The 21,023-nt window shown below is 40.9% G+C and overlaps 2 protein-coding genes across 3 annotated transcripts in view; both read left to right on the top strand.

The window, feature by feature from the left end:
* The window catches only part of GNAL (G protein subunit alpha L), a gene marked incomplete at both ends in the record, with an annotated part of 182,680 nt that overhangs the window by 151,763 nt on the left and 9,894 nt on the right, over positions 1-21,023 (top strand). The gene's annotated exons all lie outside the window — the stretch shown is intronic.
* On the top strand, positions 11,851-12,560 carry CHMP1B (charged multivesicular body protein 1B; the record flags this gene model as incomplete). Its single annotated transcript, XM_084252138.1, has 1 exon — positions 11,851-12,560. The coding sequence occupies exon 1, from the start codon at positions 11,961-11,963 to the stop codon at positions 12,558-12,560; it is 600 nt and encodes a 199-aa protein (XP_084108264.1). The 5' UTR covers positions 11,851-11,960.

Genomic DNA, 21,023 nt, shown 5'->3' with positions numbered 1-21,023 from the left:
GGTTTACCTAATAATCACAAGAAACATTTTAAGTTAAATTATTCAGAAAAGGAATATAAAAAGGAAAAACGTAAAGAACTTTTTTTAAGTTCAATTCTAACAGATCCTCACATTCCTTAACACAAACATGAAGCCAAAAAGGTCTTTAAACTTTCAGAAGCACAAGTAGTGTCTATAAAATGTACCCCAGCTTGGAAGTGTGTCACACTGTTCACCTGTGATGATGTGAAAATAGCACGGTGAGTCCATGCTTCACTGGCCTTGAAGAAGCAGGGTGCAGTGTCCTCCAGCTCGGGGGATGTGCTTGATCATTTAAGTGGCCAATGCACCTCTGTAACCTTCCTTCCCAAGAATAGTACATCTGCAAGAAGTTGAAGACATGTGCTTACTTCTTGATAGGAGTTTAGATAACACAGGTGAATGCAGTTGCCAAAACTCAGCAAAGGTGTGCTTAAGATTTTTGTTTCTTTGGATCTAAATTTTACATCAAAGAGAAAGATTGTTAGCAATTGATTTCTAGAGAAATATCTCTGTGAAGCTGTCCATAGCCTCTGCAGCGCGAGTTCGATTACTATCGGCCAGCGAGAATCCCACATGGCAAAGCAGACCTCTCCTGTCTCGCCCACTGCTCCCCTCGGCAGTGTATTTTGTCAGTCTGTCTGTTCTGTTCCCAGCTCTGTCTCCGGTGAATCCTCTTACCCTCCCGTGCATCTGGCCTGTACCCTGGTTCTTGTATAAAAATAAATAAATCTTTAAAAAAAATACTATTAATTAGATGTACAGCTTCAGAATAACTTAGAAGATATGTCCTATATTCCTTAGCTTCAAAATGTGGCTGCAAAGTAGCTCATAGTTGTAGAAACTTACAGTGTGGGAGCATCCTCAACTAACCCTGAGTGTATTATCTCCATTTTATAGAGGAGGAAACAAAAGCACCAAAAATTACACAGGACTACACCATGCCAAATTGTTACTTGATTTATCCAGGTTTTAAATTCTAAACCTAAAAATTTTTAAAGTACTACTTTCAGTTAAAGTTCAACAAGTATTATTTTCACCATCGAATGTGCACCAGGCACTTCCAGGTGCTAAGTTAATAGATGGTAAGGTCTGGCCCTAAGCTTAAATAATTAGTGGACTGTCGTCGGACACCCAATTTCCCAGATTCTGAAGTTTTTCCCATCCATTCAATTCATAAATTGCATATAGTTTTCAAATGAAAGTCAAAACAGTTGCTTTTTTACACAGGTCCTCATGGTTCAAGAAAATTAAAAGACAGCTCAGAGGAGAGAAATATTTATAAGCAACTTTTTTAATAAACAAAGTTAGATAAATGGCCAATCAGCTCATGAGAAGATACTCAATATATATAGGCATTAGGAAAAATCCTAGTGAGATACCACTCATACCTAATAGGATGACTGTAATCAAAAAGTTAAATTAAAAACAAATGCCGGCAACTTTGTGGAGTAATTGGAACCTTCATATACAGCTGGTGGGCATCCAGTGTGGTATATCCACTTTAGAAAATTGTGTGACAGAGCCTCAAAAAGTTAATCATAAGGTACATATGGCCCAGTTATCCCACGCCTAGGTTTATACTCAAGAGAAATGAAAACATATATCTGCACAAGAGCTTCAAGACAAATGTTCATGGCAGTGTTATTCATAATAGTCAAAAATGGAAACAACCCAAATGCCCATTAACTGATGAATGGACCAATAAAATGTTTGTCTATACAATGAAGTGTTGTTTAGCTATGAAAGAAATGAAGCACTTATACATGCTACAATTTTGGAAACATTGTACTAAGTCAAGTCAGACACAAAAGGCCATGCATTATATGATTCCTTTTACATGAAATGTTCAGAATAGGTATTGTAATAGAAACAGAAAGTAGATTACATAAGGCTGAAGGGAGGTGACCGGGAGGGAGATGAGGAGTGACTGTCTGATGGGCACAGGGTTTTGTTTTGTTTTTTAAAGATTTATTTATTTTTGTACAAGAACCAGGGTACAGGCCAGATGCACAGGAGGGTGAGAGGATTCATCAGAGACAGAGTGGGGAACGGAACAGGCAGACTGATGAAATACACTGCTGATGGGAGCAGCGGGCGAGACAGGAGAGGTCTGCTTTGCCATGTGGGATTCTCGCCGGCCAGCAGGGATGGAACCCGTGCTGCAGAGGCTGTGGACAGCTTCACAGTGCGGCGCTCAACCGCCTGCTCCACCAGGGAGGCCCTGCACAGGGCTTCTTTATGGAGTGATTAACATGTTCTGAAAGGGATTATGGAAATGGCTGCACAACTCTGAACATCTGAAACACCATGCAATTGTACACCTTAAATGCACTTTAAATTGAGACTCCCTGTTGCAACGGGCTTGTTAAATTTTATCTTGAATAAATCAGTATATATAATCTGGAGACTGATTATATATACAGATTACATATATAATCTGATCATTTAAATTCATCTAATTTCAGAACTTTGTATTTTTGTATTTAATATCAAGTTGAGACAGACAGAGAAAGAGAGAGAGAGAAATAAAAAGAGAGAGAAACCAAGAGTGGTGCATAGTTGCTCAATACTCTTCACCCTGTGAAATAAAAGTCTGTCTCATCCGTGTGCTTGAATTGTGTTGGTGATAAAATAGATACACTGCTGAGAATATTCAGTGTAAAACCCATAAAATGCCAAATTTCCCAGATATAATGATATAATAATGTCATTTTATAAGAAGTTATTTCCATAGGATTTTGAGTTCTGTACACATAGTAACAACTCATTAAATACTTGGTGGATGAAAACCTGCATCTAATAAAGTTTTTTAAATTTATGTGGAATTATTGTTTACCACTGTGCCTGGAACAATACCTGGTACATAATAGGTGTTCAAAAATACTTGATAAACGAATGGCTTTTTATTATGGTTGTTGAAAAAGTCATGACACATTTTTGCTTGGAAAACAGAAAAAATACATCATGACTTTTCTGGCAACCCAATAGATCATAACTATTCTTTTTCTGCTTTCTCTGCCATTCAGTCTACCATTCTCATGTGTAATAAAATATTTTTTGTATAAAACTCAGATAAAGGCATAATTCTTATTCATAACAGCTTTATTCAAAATAATCAGAAAGTTTCCATCATATGATGAACAGAGAAACAAAATGTGGTCTGTTTCATACAGTGGAATATTCTTCAACCATTAAAAAAGAATGAAAAACTATACTGATACCAGCAACCACCTAACCTCAGAGCAGAAATATTCTCTCAGAGAAAATTGAATACTGTAATAACACATTATAGAAGTACGTCCCTCTTTCTATTAAATGAGAACATGTTCACAATATCAAGAAATGTTTCACATTATACAAATGTCAAACCATGTTATATAGCTGAAATTAATGTTACACATCAATATGCAAAAAAAGGAAATTTAATTAATGTTTTTAAAATGAGATTTAGGGGGTGAAGAAGCTGCCCTTTGATAATTTGATGTCAAAGAAAGCATTCAAAAAAGGAAGGAAAACCTTCCTTAGGATGGTGCATGCATTTGCAGTCAGAATTAATTATCTTTTATTACATTGATCACATAAACACTAGTATCCATGATATTCACAAAAAAAACTACCTTTGAAATATAACTTTATTATTATATTAAAGAAAATATAACAGTTTTATTCAGATGACAATTAAGTACATGGCATGCTAATAATGTTTCCTATTCTGTTTGCTATTAATGTGAATCTAAGTTATGCATTGTTTCTGGGAAGAAGGAATGAAAGATTCCTCATACCAGCTGTCTGAGTCAGGCAGTAATTGCTGAGAAAGAATCATTCCAGCTCTGACTCTCTGCCAAGATACATGCAGTGACTAAATATACCTTCTAAAATTGACAAGACTTAATAGATCATTTTTCCATAAAAGGAAATTTTTCATTATCCTCAATTGAACATATTTAATGACATCTGAGATCACTTTTAAAATAAGAAACTCAGTGTGAGGCAAACGTAGATGGGAGGGTCCATTTCTCGTTAAGGTTCTCCCTCTGACACCTGTGAGAGCTGAGCAATCAGTGTAGTTGGCCTTTGAAGAAAAGACAGTCCTTTGGCATTGCCTTTCAGGAGACTCTTCATCCCCCATCTCCATGTCCTCAGATTTCCTTTCTCCGCCCTCATTCAACTGTGTGCTACTCATAGCATCATTTTTACAGTCAGCTTCCCTTAAGGACCTATGGGAGATGGTGGGACTCACACTGTGATGGACACACAATTGTGGAGAGAGGGGAATACTTATAATGAGCAGGAGCTATGGTGAATGCAATTTTATGCTTGCTTTCTTATTTCACATAAGCAACATTGAAGAATTTGCAAAATTTTCCATATTTAGTATACATTGAAATTCAGTGAGCTTTGGATTCTCTGAACCCCTAGCATCTCTAAAAATGCATTTTCTTCCTCCTGCAATACACTATTAAGTATTGCTTTAGATTTACTATTAAGATTTACTATTAAGTATTGCTTTCCAGACATTAATCCTGGCTAGGATTTATTATATTTAGGACATAGCCAGTCATGTCCCAAGGCAGCCTAGTGCTTCCTGGGTAAAGAAGTCTGCCAGAATGCCTCACTTGTAAGATGTGTTAAGGAAGCTCAGCCAGCACTTCTGTGCCCCAATGTGTAGAACCTTCCATGAGAAGAAACTCCAAGGGAAATGAGGTATCTCTGCTTTATGGAACATTATAAATGCACCCCATTTGCCAATATTTACCTTTACCCACACAATACTCATCTCCAAGTGTTGAACTCAGGAACTTTGTGAAATGAAGGCATGAGCTGGAAGAGTCTAACCCAACTCCATCAAAAAATAGAACAAGAATGCATACCCGTTACATTTTAGTTCAAATGTTTCATATCTGGTGTGCAGTTCAAAGACATTTTAAAGTTAACCCTCTGTTGAAAATATTCTATCTTTGGCATCCGTTAGACCACAGATTTCTAAAGAGAAAAAACTAAATGTGGACATAGGGCATTGTGGAAGTATGTAAGTGATGTTTTCTACTTTTTTTTTAAAGATGTATTTATTTATACATGAACCAGGGTACAGGTCAGATGCGTGGGAGGGTGAGAGGATTCACCAGAGACAGAGCGGGGAACAGAACAGGCAGACTGATGAAATACACTGCTGAGGGGAGCAGCGGGCAAGACAGGAGAGGTCTGCTGCACCATGTGGGACTCTTGCCACCTGGCTGGGATTGAACCCGCGCTGCAGAGGCTGCGGACAGCTTTACAGTATGGTGCTCAACTGCCTGTGCCACTAGGCCTGTCTTCCACTTTTTAATAGGATTTTTTGCTTCCTAAGTAGAAATATTAAACAATTTTTTCTATTAAGAATCATTGAGTTATATTTGATTTACAGTGACATTTTGTTTCTTAACTAAAGATACCATCTTAAAGTAACAAAATCTCTATGTTTTGGTGCAAAAGCGCACTTGCAAGCTCTAGCTTGACCAAAAGAAGTGGCCAAGATTAGACTTGCTTTGGCACCCATGTTGTGAGTCCTTCCTTCAGGTGTATGGTGTGGGTTAAACTAGCGTTGAAAGGACTTCAAATGGTTCTGAGAATATGTGGTTGTTAGAACTAGTACTCTTCATTCTGTGACTATGAATATTTTAAAATTAACCTAACTGCAACATTGTAGTGCCAGGAAGGCACAGAGCTGGTTCTCTCTGACCCGAGCAAACAGGTAAAGGAGAGTCCTGGAGCCCTGTCCACCTCCTGTGCTGCAGCATCTTTAGCCCTTCCCACAGCTCCTAGACTTTAATCACCACCTGTGCTGCCATGGCACCTCCAGTGTTGTCAAGGCTTATGGTCTGCTACTTTCCAGTCCCTCCCAAGGTCTTCAGAGGGCTCCATACCCATCTGCATCGAATCATCCTGCCGACTACACCAATTGTCATGCCAGGAAGGGCACAGAGCAGGTTTTCTATGATTGGAGCAGCTGGGTAAAGGAGAGTGCCAGAGAGCCAGGAGAGAGAGCACCATGGAGCCTGAAAAGAGCAAAGAGCAAAGACTTGCCAGGAGCTGAGAGGTTTGCTGGCCTCCTGGGGCCCCAGAACCACTGCCTGCTGTGTACCTGTTTGCCATACTACATGTAAAATCTCAATAAAACCCTGAAAAATAACCCAAGGGCTCCAGGATTCTCCTTTACCTGTCTACTCCAATAATAGAAAACTAGCTCTTTGCCCTTACTGACACTACAAACATGATGCTACCTAAAAGCTGTGTCTTGTGGCAGATCAAGTATATCATGTGATAATGATGTGATTGTGTCAGCTGCACACAGGAGCAGCAGTAAGAACCCAGAGTTGATTTTGATTTTTCTTTATTATAATTAGGCTTTTTCCTGGTCCCTTATTTAGGATTTCTAAATTCCTTCTATGAGTGAGATCATCTGATATTTTTCTTTTTCTTTCTGGAACAAGCAACTATAAACCAGAAACACACTAACAGGGGTGAGGGGAAGAAGAGGGATCAGGGCCAAAATAAGGGGGGTGGGAATTACAGAATATAACCAAAATGAAAATGCATACATTGTGCAAAAATGAAAAATGATGTAAGAATTATATAAAATAAAATATTAAAAAAAAAAGAACCCAGAGTTGCTTTCCTCCACCTCCAGCTCCCAAAACTCAGTTCAGAGTCACCCTGGGGAATTCCCAGCCTCTAATGATCTGTTTCTGTTAATACACAGATGGTACTCTGAGAGGAGGTTTTAATATGCAACAAACTTTGCTAACTGGTGTGCACATTAATTGTTAACTTATAACTTGAAAGCTTAGTGTTCGAGTTTGTTGTTTAAGTTCCATGCAGATTCCTGCAGAGTGGTGCACCACACAGTCTAGCCAGGCCAGTTCCTACCCATTCAGTCCAGATTTGTAGCTGTGAAATCACTAGAATTTGATTCTATTTGAAATCCATCTAGAACCATGTCTTCAGGATGATGTACCAATTTCCCACATACCCTGCAATGCAATTCTGTGCAGGGAAGTGAGTTTTTCTTCAAAAGGAAAAAAAAAAAAGTAGCATGACAAAGATTTCCAGTGAGGAATGGGAAGAGAGATTGATTGGTAAGAGGAATACACATTTCATTGGCCTTGAAATATTTTAGGTCCTTGTTTTTCTGCCACAGTTCTTCTAGTTTCTGCTTATATTGTCCTTTACCTTTGAGGCAGTAACCCAACAAAGAAATTGATTTTCTTTCTATAAAGTATTTTGTAAATGGAGGCATAACATAGAAATTGACACAGCCTCCCTTCTTTGTTTTTGCAGAATCTTCTCCACATGTTCCCTATGAGATTTTCAAACATTCATCACAAATTTCTGGGAGGAAAAAAAAAACAATTTCAATAATATATTTCCTCCCTTGGCAAATTTTACAATGACTCTGCACAGTTTGTTTCAGTGATTTTTTAATGAAATTATGCAGCATATACCATTTTGGTCTTTCTTTTGCTCAAATTAACTTTTTAGAATTAATTAATGTTTTGAGTATGATTGTATTTATTTTCACTACTCTTTAGCATTCAGTTATAAAAATATACCACAATTTTCCTATTATATTCATGGACAGAAGAGTTGTTTCCAGTTTGTGATAAATAATAGGTGCTCTGGGCATCTTGTTTTGTATCCCCAGACGTGTGCACATTTCTCTAGGATGGATAGTCAGCAGTGGAATGGGCGCTTATAGAGGCTGAATATTCTCACTTTATTTGAATGCTAATTATTCCCCAAAGAGATTATATCTACTGCTATTACCACCAACAGTGTATAAGATCGCTTCACACTTTGCCAAAACATAGTTTTGAGAGTTTGCCTGAATTATCTTAATACAGTTCTTTTAAAATTCAGTGGTTTTGATCAGCCTTCGCTGGTGCCAAGACCTGATGGAGGCATTATCACTGCCTATTAGATCATAGGTGCCCCTTTTCAATTTTATATATGAGGAAACTGAGAGCCAAGTCCGGTCACACAAGTAATCACATGATTTGAAGGACAATAAATTTGCAATTTTCCAATGTTTGAGGAGTTTTGAATTTTTTAATTATAGCTCTGTTCCTAAATAGATAGGTAAGAGAAAGAGAAAAATATATATGTACTAATATATATTCTATATATACTTTATACCCCCCCCCACACACACAGAGTATATTCCTTGAGATGGCCACCAAGCACATATATATCCAACACCATTTCCTTTGGCTGCATTCATACATACAACAGAAATTTGAACATCTGTGTATTTCAGAGATTGACTAATATCGGATTCAGAGGTAGTGAGCTAAAATTACACAATGGAAAGATCTAAAAGGACAGATTGCTACTGAGCAAACTAAACCAAATATATACATAGATACAAACTGTGGTGAGGATGGGGCTCTAAAAGAGAATTCCAGGCATAACACTTCCAAACTACTCAAAACCTATCAATGAGAATCCATTAATATTTTAATACCAATAAAATTATTTTATATCTATCAAATTCTTCTTACAGCCCCTAAATAAACACCGCTCACACTATAGCTATTATAAGGCAACAATTTTATTGCAGAAGTTCTGGCTGTTCCCCTGATTATAAACTGTATATTCTCTTTTACACCATAAATTGAGTCTAGAAGATTTTCATGTGTGATAAGAGGCCAAAATCTTCTTTGATAATTTTTCATAAATCCAAAATAACCTCCCATTTGCTAACTATATGAAAAAGACAGCATATTAGTTTAACAGGTCTTAAGATTTTCATCCCGGATGAAATGTAAAAAACAGAACTTAGAGATAATACGTAGATGTAGAGAAGAGGGTCATCCAGGATTATTTCTGAGGCTCTAACTGAACAACTAGGTGAATGGAGGTGCATTCCTCTAGCAATTAGGGGTAAGCAGGTTTGGGGGAGGGACTGAGAGTCAGTCACTTTAAGGACTGTCAGACCACAAATTCTCCAGTGTCAGGAGACAGTTGAGTATATTGGTACTTAAAAAAACCTTCCTCTAGATATATAAAAATGAGAGTTGTTAGCTATTGATTATTGAACACGATAGGGATGTCTAGCCCACAAAAGAAAAGAAAGGTAGGGGCCTCAGAAATACTACCACCCTGAGCTCAAAGAGCAGGGGCAGCTACCACACGTCGGCCTCCTCTTGTGTCCCAGTCTGCCCTGCTGCAAATTCTGCTCCCGGAACTCCACCCTGTTCTCTGACTGTCTGACAGTGCAGAGAAGACCTGCAGTCATTCCAACCAGAATGTAACACCCAGGGGTGTTCATTTCCTTTAGTAAACTTGCTTTAGCTCATGTTAACTTTGCAGTCAGTGCAACTCTTCAATCTTCTCAGAAGAGCAACTGCTAAGTCAACTTCTTTCAACCCAAAGAGAGAGTCTTTTATTCTTACTCACTTAATGGATACCCCATTGTTTTATTACTGGTGCTGTTTCTCACACTTAGCAGATGCGTGGTGGCAGGCAAGCCACTTTGCCCTCTATGCTTCCATTTCCTTGTCTGTAACTTGGAGGTACTGCTGGTACCTGCTTCATAGGATTTGTACGGATGAGTGTCATGATTATATTTCCAGACCTTACCTAACTAGAATTTTTCATTAAGCAAACTGTGGAACAGGACATAGAAGACATGGAGAAGGAACTTGTTTGCAAACCACAGGAAAACCAGGGACCAAAAAGCAGTGGGGAGTCAGAGTAGTATGGGGAGTAAGCTGAGAAGGGGCCATTGGCCTCTAGCACCACTTCAAACATATTTCCTCCTTTTGTTGATTAAGATTTTGTTTCTAGAAATGTCTGATGTGAAGGAAAAGTTCTACTTCGGCAAAAAAATGCAGACTTGTCTAAGATCCTAACGAGGGTAATGTCCAGTTCAACCGCAGTTCAATTCAGCAAAGCCTTATTGTATGTAGGGCCTGTTATGTACATGGTGCTTGCTGGGTCCTGTCAGGAAGAAGGAATAAGACTGTTCTTTGTTCCACTGAGTTCATGTAGGTGTCCTGTGCATGCAGACCTTAGGCCACATGGTTTACCCTGAGTCCTGTGGCAAAGGTGCAGAGTACAGGACCAGCACAAAGGAAGGAGAAGGTCCTGGGAGACTTCCTGGAGAAAGTGGCTTTTGAGAATGGGCAGGGTCTCAACAAACAGCCCATGTTTGGGGTATGTGCCCAGGCAGCAGGAACAGCATCCGTTGAGGGAGGAGCATCCTTTGCCACATTGATCAGATGGCATAATGTTCACCTTTCATGCGTGAGTCTGGTTCAACTAGCACGTAGAGAAGGGAGGGGGGAAGTTCAACCTTTTTGCCCAGGTTTTAGAGTAAGAATGATACAGTCAGAGCTCTGTTTTAGGAGATGCATGTGATAAAGGCACTTCTTTCATTGTGGTACAAGAACTTTGGCAAGTTACCACAGGGGGCGAAAGGGATAGTGGGAGTATAGAATCCAGTCATCACCAAAGAGAATCAGGCAGATTGGGCCTTCCTGTTATGTTATTGCTGTATCTGTGATCATTCTAAAAGAAAAAAGGCCACAGCACACTTGTTGCCATATAAAAGCCCGCATTTTTAAGGGGTGTAATACATAGTGACAGTTTTGCTGTGTGCCAGTGGGTGTGGGTCTCAATACTTGATTCTCTGCCTGCCTAATTTAAAATGACAATTTCGCCTGTCAGACTTAAATGTGAGTGAAGTTCCTTGGATTTTTATAAAATATCAAATAGAATCATGTCAGCAAAAGGTGGGTCTTTTCATTACTACACCATATGAGGATTTTCAGATGATAGTTATTGGCTACTGGCAAGCTGAACTTCCAGTTGCAGGTAGAAAATGCAGGAGTCCACAGTGTGGAAGTTATTTTCAGCGATGACAAAGAAGGGATATCACACGGGACTGCAGCCCCAAATGGAGTCAAAGATCGAGATGCGGGTCCATGCTAGAGCTTTTGTTTTGTTTTTTAACATTTTAGTGAGCCAACCTTCTCAGGTTCCTCTGAGAAAATGGAAGTGGCCCATGCAAATAAAGAAATCTTTATTCTGCACTCCTGTTAGTGAGTGGTGTTTAGCCCACTAGTCAGACACTCTAAACCGACTAAATTTGAAGTCGGATATTTTTATATGCAGCGCGAGACACAGCTGTCCACCTTAGCTACCTAAGGCATGTATGTATATGTGGACGCCAATTTTTGTCTACTTACTAATGTCTAAATAATTTTTTTAAAGATTTATTTATTTATTTATTTATACAAGCACTGGGTACAGTCAGAAGCACGGGTGAGAGAATTCACCAGAGACAGAGTGGGGAACAGAACAGGCAGATGACGAACTACACTGCTGAGGGGAGCAGCGGGCGAGGCAGGAGAGGTCTGTCCCGCCATGTGGGACCCTCGCCGGTGGCCGAAAATCGAACTGGCGCTGCAGAGGCTGCGGGCAGCTTCTCAGCCCAGCGCTCAACCGCTGCGCCACAGGGGGAGGCCCACGTCCAAATAATTTAAAGATGAAATGGAACTAGGCGTAGAAAACGAGCGCGGGGGCGAGCCCCGGCGACACCCAAGGCCAGGCCGCGGGGGCCAGGCCCGGGTGCCCGGCCCGGGTGCCCAGCCCAGCCGCCTCAGGCGGGTCCCCCGGGGAGGTGCGTCCCCCGCGGCCCCTCCCCGTCGGCGCTGTCCGCGCCGCGGCCCCGCCCCTCGGCGCCGTGCGTCCCGAGGGCCTGGCGCCGTGCGTCCCGAGGGCCCCACCCCTCCCTCCCCCCGGCGCTAGGCTCTGACGTCATCCCTGCGCCGCGCTCCGCAGAAACAGGAAGTGAGACCAAAACAAAGGAGCGGCGGCCGGGAGAGGACCTGCCTCTTACCGCGTCCCTTCCGTGCGTGTCTGAGCCCTGGCCACCGACCCCGGGGAACCGTCCGACTATGTCCAACATGGAGAAACACCTGTTCAACCTGAAGTTCGCGGCCAAAGAACTGAGCAGGAGTGCCAAAAAATGCGATAAGGAGGAAAAGGCCGAAAAGGCCAAAATTAAAAAGGCCATTCAGAAGGGCAACATGGAAGTTGCCAGGATACACGCCGAAAATGCCATCCGCCAAAAGAACCAGGCAGTAAATTTCTTGAGAATGAGTGCGCGGGTTGACGCGGTGGCTGCCAGAGTCCAGACAGCGGTGACGATGGGCAAGGTGACCAAGTCGATGGCCGGTGTGGTGAAGTCGATGGACGCGACGTTGAAGACCATGAATCTGGAGAAGATTTCTGCCTTGATGGACAAATTCGAGCACCAGTTTGAGACGCTGGACGTCCAGACGCAGCAAATGGAAGACACGATGAGCAGCACGACGACGCTGACCACTCCCCAAAACCAAGTGGATATGCTGCTCCAGGAAATGGCAGACGAGGCCGGCCTCGACCTCAACATGGAGCTGCCGCAGGGGCAGACCGGCTCCGTGGGCACGAGTGTGGCTTCGGCAGAGCAGGATGAACTATCCCAGAGACTGGCCCGCCTGCGGGATCAAGTGTGATGACGAAACCCACTCTGAGGTTTTCTGGCCATCTCCTTCTTCTGAAATGCTCTGTGGATATTAGAGATACACTATACACTAGAAACTCTGAACGTGCCAGAATGCTGAAATGCTTCTACTTCGGGTTTACAGTGCGCTCCAAATACATTAAGGAATTCCTAGCGTTCTCCACTCCTATCTGTATTTTAAAGTTCAGTACAGCTTGTGATGGTGTGTATTTTTATAACTGCCTTTTAACAGAACTAGCTGAATTGGTGTATGTGAATCTTTAAAAAAAGGGTCAAAACTCTCGTTCTCCTGTATTCAATTTTCTGCTTGAATTATCAGAGTTGAAGTGTTTTATTTTTTAATATGGTGTAACCAATGATATCTAGAATTGCCACGTGGTACATAAAAAATAAAAAGGGGGAAACGATTACGGGACTGTGAACTCCTTGTTCAGCTTATTTAATGGACAGCTCTGTTTCTGTGTATCTTTTGTTTTTTAAACTCAAATTTAGACTACAATTGACTTAATCTGTTCTAATTTATGCTAAAATTACCTTAGGACAGACATTTTTGCATAGTGCTCTTACTGTTGATGTTCTGTAAATTTTTTGTGTGGTGGTTTTCTTTTTATAACTGGAAAAATTCCACACAAGTTCCATTTGTTTTAAAGAAAAATTGCTTACTTAAAGAACCTTTTAAAAGACAGGATTTAACATGACAGTTTCTTTCAAGTGAGCTCTAGCATATTTCTAATTACTTTCCTATTTCAATACTTTCGGCTGCCTGTCAAGTGTGCTTATTAGCATGGCAGTCACATTACTTACTGCAACATTGCCAAAGAACTGTTGATTGGTTTGAGAAAATCCTGGCACTGTGCTGTAGCTTTTAAGATTTTAGCCACCAGAAATATAAATAAAGTTAGGACTGCTTTTTAAGTTCTCATTATTTGCATGTATTGTTTTGTCTTAAAGCAACCAGTCTTTAAAAATATTGGGACTATAATTTGGAATCTTTTATGTAGCCATGGAAATAATGACTACACATGGATCAGCTGGAATTCTGGAAAGAAGGATGTAAGCAGGATTGGACAGCAGGCTTGACCCTGTGAGGCAAGAGCCCACTCCACTGCCATCCATCTTTCTTAAACATCAAACTCAAAAGTATAACCACCACTTTTTCATAGCCTCAAGACATGGAAAACAGAGACTTGGCTTTTGCCTCGGCAAATTATATTATCTAAGTTAAATACATAAGGATTTTTTTCACTCTCCCTATCCTTCACTGGAAAGTTTCTCAGAGAATTCCAGTATTTCAGGAAATAATTATAGGGGCTCTTCCAAGCCCCTTGAGAGATTCGTAACCAAGTTTCACCACTGTACCATGTTTTTCCAGTGTGAATGAATATGTTTAAAAAAAATGAACAGGTGTCAGGCAATGAGGACTTACCTCACATTTAAGTGTTTTTTATCTGACTGGATGTTGTTCCAATGTCTTCTGTAAAGGACACCTGTCTATTGTCTGCCCAGCATCTTTCTCAAACTTGCACCTTTCAGCGTCTGCTCTCATCCACATGATTGCACAGAGGCAGCTGTGTGAACACAGCATGAGTTGTGACCACCCCCCCCCCTTTAGACTGAAAAAAACAATTACAACTTAAAAGATAGCTTAGTGTTGAAGCCTTTGGTAAATTGAATACCCTTTTATAGTGCAAACAGTCCTAACAAAATTAATATATTTTGTGAGATTAAACAATGCTTGTATATGCTTGAACTTTCTTAAGAGCTATTCATTTCAAATTATATGAATGTACATTTTATGAACCATAAATATTATTTTCAGACGCATACCAGACCCATGAATTATTTCCTCATTCTTGCAGTTGATGAAATGCTGAAATGTAAACCATAGAAGTTTGTCAAATAAATCATCTAAAACTATATGTTACTGCATCTGAGTGTGCGTCCTATTGAAAAGTTATTTGAGAAAAAATTCAGTCATAGATTTGGTTCAGAAAGTACAGTATTTTTCTGTAGTCACCCTTACCACCTGAATTTCTGTTTAGTTACCATGACATTTTCTTGCGTATTTCTGTAAGCCCTGTATATTATTTCTTTATTGTGATAGTTTCTTTATGGCAACAAGGTTCTTCCTCATATTGAAACTTCCCTAGGCCAAAGAGGAATATAATTTATGAAAGTGTCCAACTCAAGCATACAAAACATACCAATCTTCCATGTGACTACTAGTATAACTTTTTTTTTTTAATTTTTCTGCCTTTAAAGGAACAATTTGGGACATGAATTTAGGATGCATGTTCAAATTATTTCATAAACTAGTTTATTTCTGTTCATTTAGGTGCTATGTTCGCTGTCAGAGAACTTTCTGATGAGAACTGCTTGTTCCTGAAGTAGTGATAGTATGTATGTGTGGCTTTTAGACAGGCATGCTGTGAGGCTTGGACACTACCCACATTGCTATTTGATTTGGATAGCCACTGACACACCCACCTTCTGATAATCTTGCCAACTGGACGTAGTCTCAGAGTCAGCTGTCAGTCTCACATTGAAAGGCAAAGAGGGGCCTTATGCTCTAGGCTTCTACTGTACACACTACACCTTCCTGGGGGTGTGTCTGTAGCTAAAATCTAAAACCACAGTAGTTAAGTGGCAAAGGTACAAGGCTGTGCATATTAAACAAACTGGTCAACAGAGTCAATTTTTTTTTATTTTAATCAGTGATTGGTATTAATAAAATGCCTGCTTGACCTAGGATTTTCTACAACTAATGCTGTATTCCATACCAAGCAGGCCCAGGTTCTCTTGGCCATGATTAGTGCTTGCCCTGGTTTGGTCCAGCACGGTGGACTCCTAGTCCCAAGTCCAGTGTGAATGCATAGCTGGTGCCCTCGCTCAAGATAATGCCTAGTGTTCTCTGATGATGCAGAGATGACTCAGGTAGCAAGACAGCTGCTATGGGTGCACACCAGGGCCGGGTTATGTGCGGCAGCACATCTGTAAGTTAAACTGTCTGCCCCTGCTCCCTGGGATTTAGACACTTCCTCTCCCTCCTGAATAGTGTCAGAGCAGATAAATTTGCAGTGTTTATTCAGAATGACTAAAAGATTTAGCCTAAAATATATCAGGTGCTGAAACTGTGCTTCTTTCTAGAGATCAAAGGCCTGCTTCTGCTTCAATGGCATTCAGTGATGAAGTGAATAGGGCACCCACATAAAGAGGAAAATGTCCAGGGGTGTAAACAGATGTGAAAAAAAGCCATCAAGATGGGTACCAAAGATTAGTGACTTTACATACTTCATATTTTATACTTCACCTTCCCCATGATCATTGAATCCTGGACACAGTAAATACAGGAAGATAGGCAGACAGCATCCGTGGTGGTTAGCATCTTGGAGGCTTTTTTTCTTTTTTTTTTTTATAAGTGAGAATTGCGCAAAAGTCCGAGAGACCTAAAATAACTTGGAGATTTAACGGGAGTTGAAGCCAGGTTAAAAGTATGGACTTTACCCTGAGGAAAAAAGCAGGAGGATGAGTCATCAGAAAGTATTGTCCAGGTGGAAAGAGATTAATTAGGTCACAGTAGAAACAGAGCAAAGGCACAGTGCCTGCGAAATGCTGATGTGCGCCGTCACCTGGGGATCCTATGGTCAATCAGCTGTGTCTTGAGTTCAGCTACCAATTCTGATTCCAGAGGTTTCTTGCAGCTGGTCTGAGCATCTTTTACGTGGCAGGATCTTAACCTGCTTCACATTAGAACTGCCTAGACTTTGTCACCGTGGCTAACATTTTTCTTCAACGATGTCTTTATATCACATAAATAAACATAATGAATTAAATGTGTTACACACTAAAAAAATTTTTTTACTTCCCTTGTCAGTTACCACTTGCTGTATACTTTTAAATCCATCCTAATTAAATTGTTTTCTCAGTACCAGTTGTTCTCAGGCATTTAACAGAGTAGTTTTCATCTTTTTTTCTTTATTTCTTCTAAATGTCTGGCATAGTGTTCTGCACATAGTCGCTATTAATTGGTTTTGATAAACCAATTGTGTTCTTCCTTCTGAAAATAGTTAGAAATGAATAGTAATACAATAAAATCTTATTTTTGCTCTTGCGGTGATAGCCAGTCCATATTATGAGGATATTTCATTTAATCCTCTTAACGTCTCTGTAACATAGAACAATCTGGGTCTTGTTAGCAGTGTAACGTCAGTTAGTGGTGCATCAGGATTTGAACTGAGGTCTTTGTGATCAAAGCTGAGGCTTTAATTACTATTATTATAATGACTTACTCTTCAGCATAAGCCCTCATCGGCATGCGATGGGAGACAGAAATCTTCAGTAACCCTTCAATAATGAGATACACACACAAACACAGTTGGCATATGGACGTATGCCAGTGTTTCAGCGGCAACTGGGAGGAGGAGTAATCCTGAAAATGAGCCTTCCTTAACATTGCAGGGGCCTCATCAACTTTAATCTCTCATGCTTCCTTTGGGGACTTTTTCCCCCCTTTTTTGGAAGAAAGGGACAGGTGTGGACTGTTGGATTTTAAAACCTGAGACATGTTAGAGATGAGTTAAATTCTAAACTGCTCCAAAGAAGGACTAACTATTAGAAGGGGAGAGGGAGTGGGAAAGGTTTGACCAGTATCTCTGGCCAGCTAACAGGCTATTCCTTTTGTAGTTTGAAAAGTGATAGGGGGCCTTTTATAAAAGTGATGTATTGCTATTCTTTTTTTTCTCCCTCTACCAAACCACCCATGCCTCTTTCTCCACCCTTTTCCCCCATTCCCTCTGATAATCATTATTTTCTTATTGCCAGGTTCAACTTTTATTCCTTCTGTTCTTTTTTTTAAAAGATTTATTTATTAATGCATACAAGAGCTGGGATGTAGGCCAGAGGTGGTAGGGGACGGGTGAGAGGATTCACCAGAGACAGAGTGGGGAGCACAACAGGCAGATTGACTGAAATACACTGCTGAGGGGAGCAGCGGGCGAGTCAGTAGAGGTCTACTGTGCCATGTGGGTTAGATCCCTGGCCAGGGGTCGAACTCATGCTACAGTAGCTGCGGATAGCTTCATAGTGCTGAGACTTAATCCCTTGCGCCACCACAAAGACCCTATTCCCTCTATTCTTTGTATATAATTGTTCTTTGTGTATTTATATTCCAAAGATGCGTGAAACCATCCAATATCTGCCTTTCACTTTTTGATTGATTTCAGTCAACATAGTCACCTTAAGATTCTCCCATTTCCCCCAAATGCCAATGTTTCATCTTTCTCCACAGCTGTGTAGTACTCCACTGAGTTCTCTGCCCATCTGTTGAGGACACTTGGGTTGGTTCCATGACCTGACAATTGGAACAGTTTTGCTATGTATGTAGGCATAGATAAATCTTTTTGTATTAAAGTTTTCACATCATTTGGATAAATAGGATAAATACCTAATAGAGGTATTGCTGGAGTTCATCTTTTCATGACCCCTTATCCCTCTTCATGATCAATTCCATGGCCAGAGGTGATTTTTGAGTTATTTCAGTGAGGTAGCAGACAGCGATGTGAAATAACAAATTGTTACTTTGTGCCAACATCAAACATCTAAATGATGAAAATAAAATGCTTCTGCAAACATGAATATCCTTGACCATGGCAGAAAAAAATGGGGGAAAAATCAAATTGTTTCTTAGCCTCTAAAGTATCCATACTGAAGACAATTTTTACAATTTTAGTTTGGTATTGTCTGAGCTCTGTCTAGTGTGAGCAAATAGTCTATAAGGGGGAGTCCTTGATGTGGTAATCTGGTTTAACAGGCAGTGGTTTATTTAAGGAAACAATATTACTAACTGCTTAAAATGTAAGTCATTTGAAATTCTGTGTATGATTTAGAACACTCTTAAAATTCATCTCCATATATTATCTTAGGAATTCTAATTTTAAGTACTTCTACAATGTGTTGGGAAATATGCTGATTGAATGAAGCATTAAGGCAAAGGCTGGCAGCATTTTATTGCTATCAATTTTTATTTAGTTCCTTTATTTCTTAAAGAGTATTTCAGAGAACTGGAGGACACATTCACATTCAGGGGTGAATTTTCACATTTTTAATTGCAAAAACTTATAATCTAGGACATTAGAATACCATTCAGCATGAATAACAGTTTAGAAGATAGCTCCTGGAAATCTCCATTGATGCCTCTCCTGTATGCTTAGATCAGTGAGTATCAGAACTGGAAAGAATTGTGGAATCCATCCTGGAGGTTAGGGATAGGAAAAGAACTTGACATCTTTGCCTTTGTCATCAGCATCTCAGAACCACTTATTTTTAATAATGTTCAGGAAGCTACTCCCACCACTTCCTTTGGAAGGCAGTCTTTAATCACATCTATCAAGAACTTTTGATGTATTTTTTGTTAACCTCATTTCATTGTTTCTACTTATATTAGTTATTATCATCTGAATAAATTCATCCACCTACCTCCACCCTATGTGCATCCTATTTTAAATTGGTTCCTTCCTAAACTTTAACTATAACCAAAGGCTTCATATTTAGTTTAATGTTCAGTTTCTTTCAGTCGTTTTAATTGGAGATGAGTCATTTCTGTATCACTTGTTCAATATTCTATGTCCCCTATAATTTGTGAATCAATGATTATAGCCAGGAGGTGTGGGGGGGCAGCTTTTGTCCCCACAGGAAACCCCCTAGTTGCCTGGGCTGCAGTCCAGAGCTCTCTTTCGAGAGGCAGAACCCTGTCTCGCTTCATTAGAATCTTTTCCTCCTTTCCTGCTTGATGGTGTGTACTTTCAAGGCAGTGTGTACTTTCAAGGCACTCTGCACTCAACTGAATTCAAGGCCAAGAAGGACTAAGCCCAAAAGCATTGTGGTTTTCAAACCAGGCCTCCGGCAAGCAGGACATACCAGTCCGGGAGACTCCCTTGCATCTCTAGCTCTCAGGCTGCCCCCTCCTGTGGCACTTCCAGAGATGTTTTGTGCTCCAGCAGTCTCCTGCTCCTCCTCCCAAAGTACCACTTCTCCCCTGGGCCAATTCAGCTACCTTACTACCAGCATGTCAGGTTTGCTTTCATTTCTCAAAGGTCTTGCCACTTGGCCAGAACTCTGCAGCCTTCTCCGAGAGCCAGAGGTTTCCTCTGAAACCTTCCACAATAGGCAGAGAAGATAAACAAATTGCCCTCCACAGACACACTGAGTTTCTTCCTGCCGAGATGACCACACTCCCAGCACTGCCCCCACTGCTTTCTATCTCTGAAAGGACATCCCTGTCACCAGCAGATGCGCTCCTGCTCTTCTTCCATTCTGCTTGATGCACACCTGCTATGGTGGACTCTGGCCTGCAGCATTAAGGTCTTGGTTCTGGAGCAGCTGGGTCCTGTGCCACACTGAAGGTGTGCCAATGGGGGGCCCCTAAAATATCATCTAGCACCCCAGCTTTCTTTAACTTTCCCGTAAGGAGCGATGATGGCCAAAGGAATTAAGTAGTCCTACTGTTTGACTTCCCTCTTGCCCGTGCTTAAAGCAGCTGCAGCACAGGCTGCTGGGGGCAGCATGTGGAGATGTTGCAGTAACACCTCCCCTCCATGTGCAAACACGCCCTTAGTATATGGATTTAGAGGAAGGACTGATCATTGCTTTCCTTCAGACACCCACTGACACAGCCCAAAGCATCCAGGCAGGGGTGGACAGGCACCCTGTTCCTCTAGTCTAGGTCACATGTATTATCCCCAATGTGAACCTCTCTGGTCACATGGACATACGTAGCCAGGAGAGCACAGGCCACTCAGCCCATTCCACTTCCCTCTCCGCACACACGCTCCTTCCCTTCTGAAGCCCCCTTTTCCCTATCTCTCCAGATATGGTGCTTTGTCACCAGTTAACCAGTCCCCATGTCTGCCTGTGTCTTGAAAATCTTCTTAGTATCCATTGTGGGCTGGGCCTGTAAAGCACCTGCCCACTCACTTCCCGGCCGTGGGGGAAAGAGGGGCGCAGACATCCATTCGTCTAACAGGTATTCAGGAGCCAGACCTGTGCTAGGTGCTAAGGATGCCTGAGCCAGAAAGACAAAGACTTGGCTGTGGGTCCTGAATTTTGGAGGAAGAGACAGCTAATAAACAACTAATCAAATCTGAAGTATCTCAGACCATGATAAATACTATGTAGAAAATAAATCAGGTTGTGCAGGTTGGACAGAGGTGCTATTTTAGATGAGGTATGTTATCTGAAAAATGAAACAACCAATTATTTCACCATCAAAATGCGTTGATACAGGAATGGCAGAGGAATTGCAGTCAGGATATGCAAGCTCTGATGGAGCCAAAGGCAAACCCTGGGAAACAAAGGAGGGAACTTGCTTTTAGACATGAAAAGGGGAGGTTGGGAGGAGCTGTTCTAGTTGAAAGTCTATGGGCAGTTCTACTAGCTTCTCTTGTTCCACCAGCATTCT

Source organism: Talpa europaea, assembly GCF_964194135.1.
Source record: "Talpa europaea genome assembly, chromosome: 13".
Taxonomy (NCBI): domain Eukaryota; kingdom Metazoa; phylum Chordata; class Mammalia; order Eulipotyphla; family Talpidae; genus Talpa; species Talpa europaea.
The sequence above is the reverse complement of the archived record's forward strand: the minus strand, read 5'-3'. Positions and strand labels throughout refer to the sequence as shown.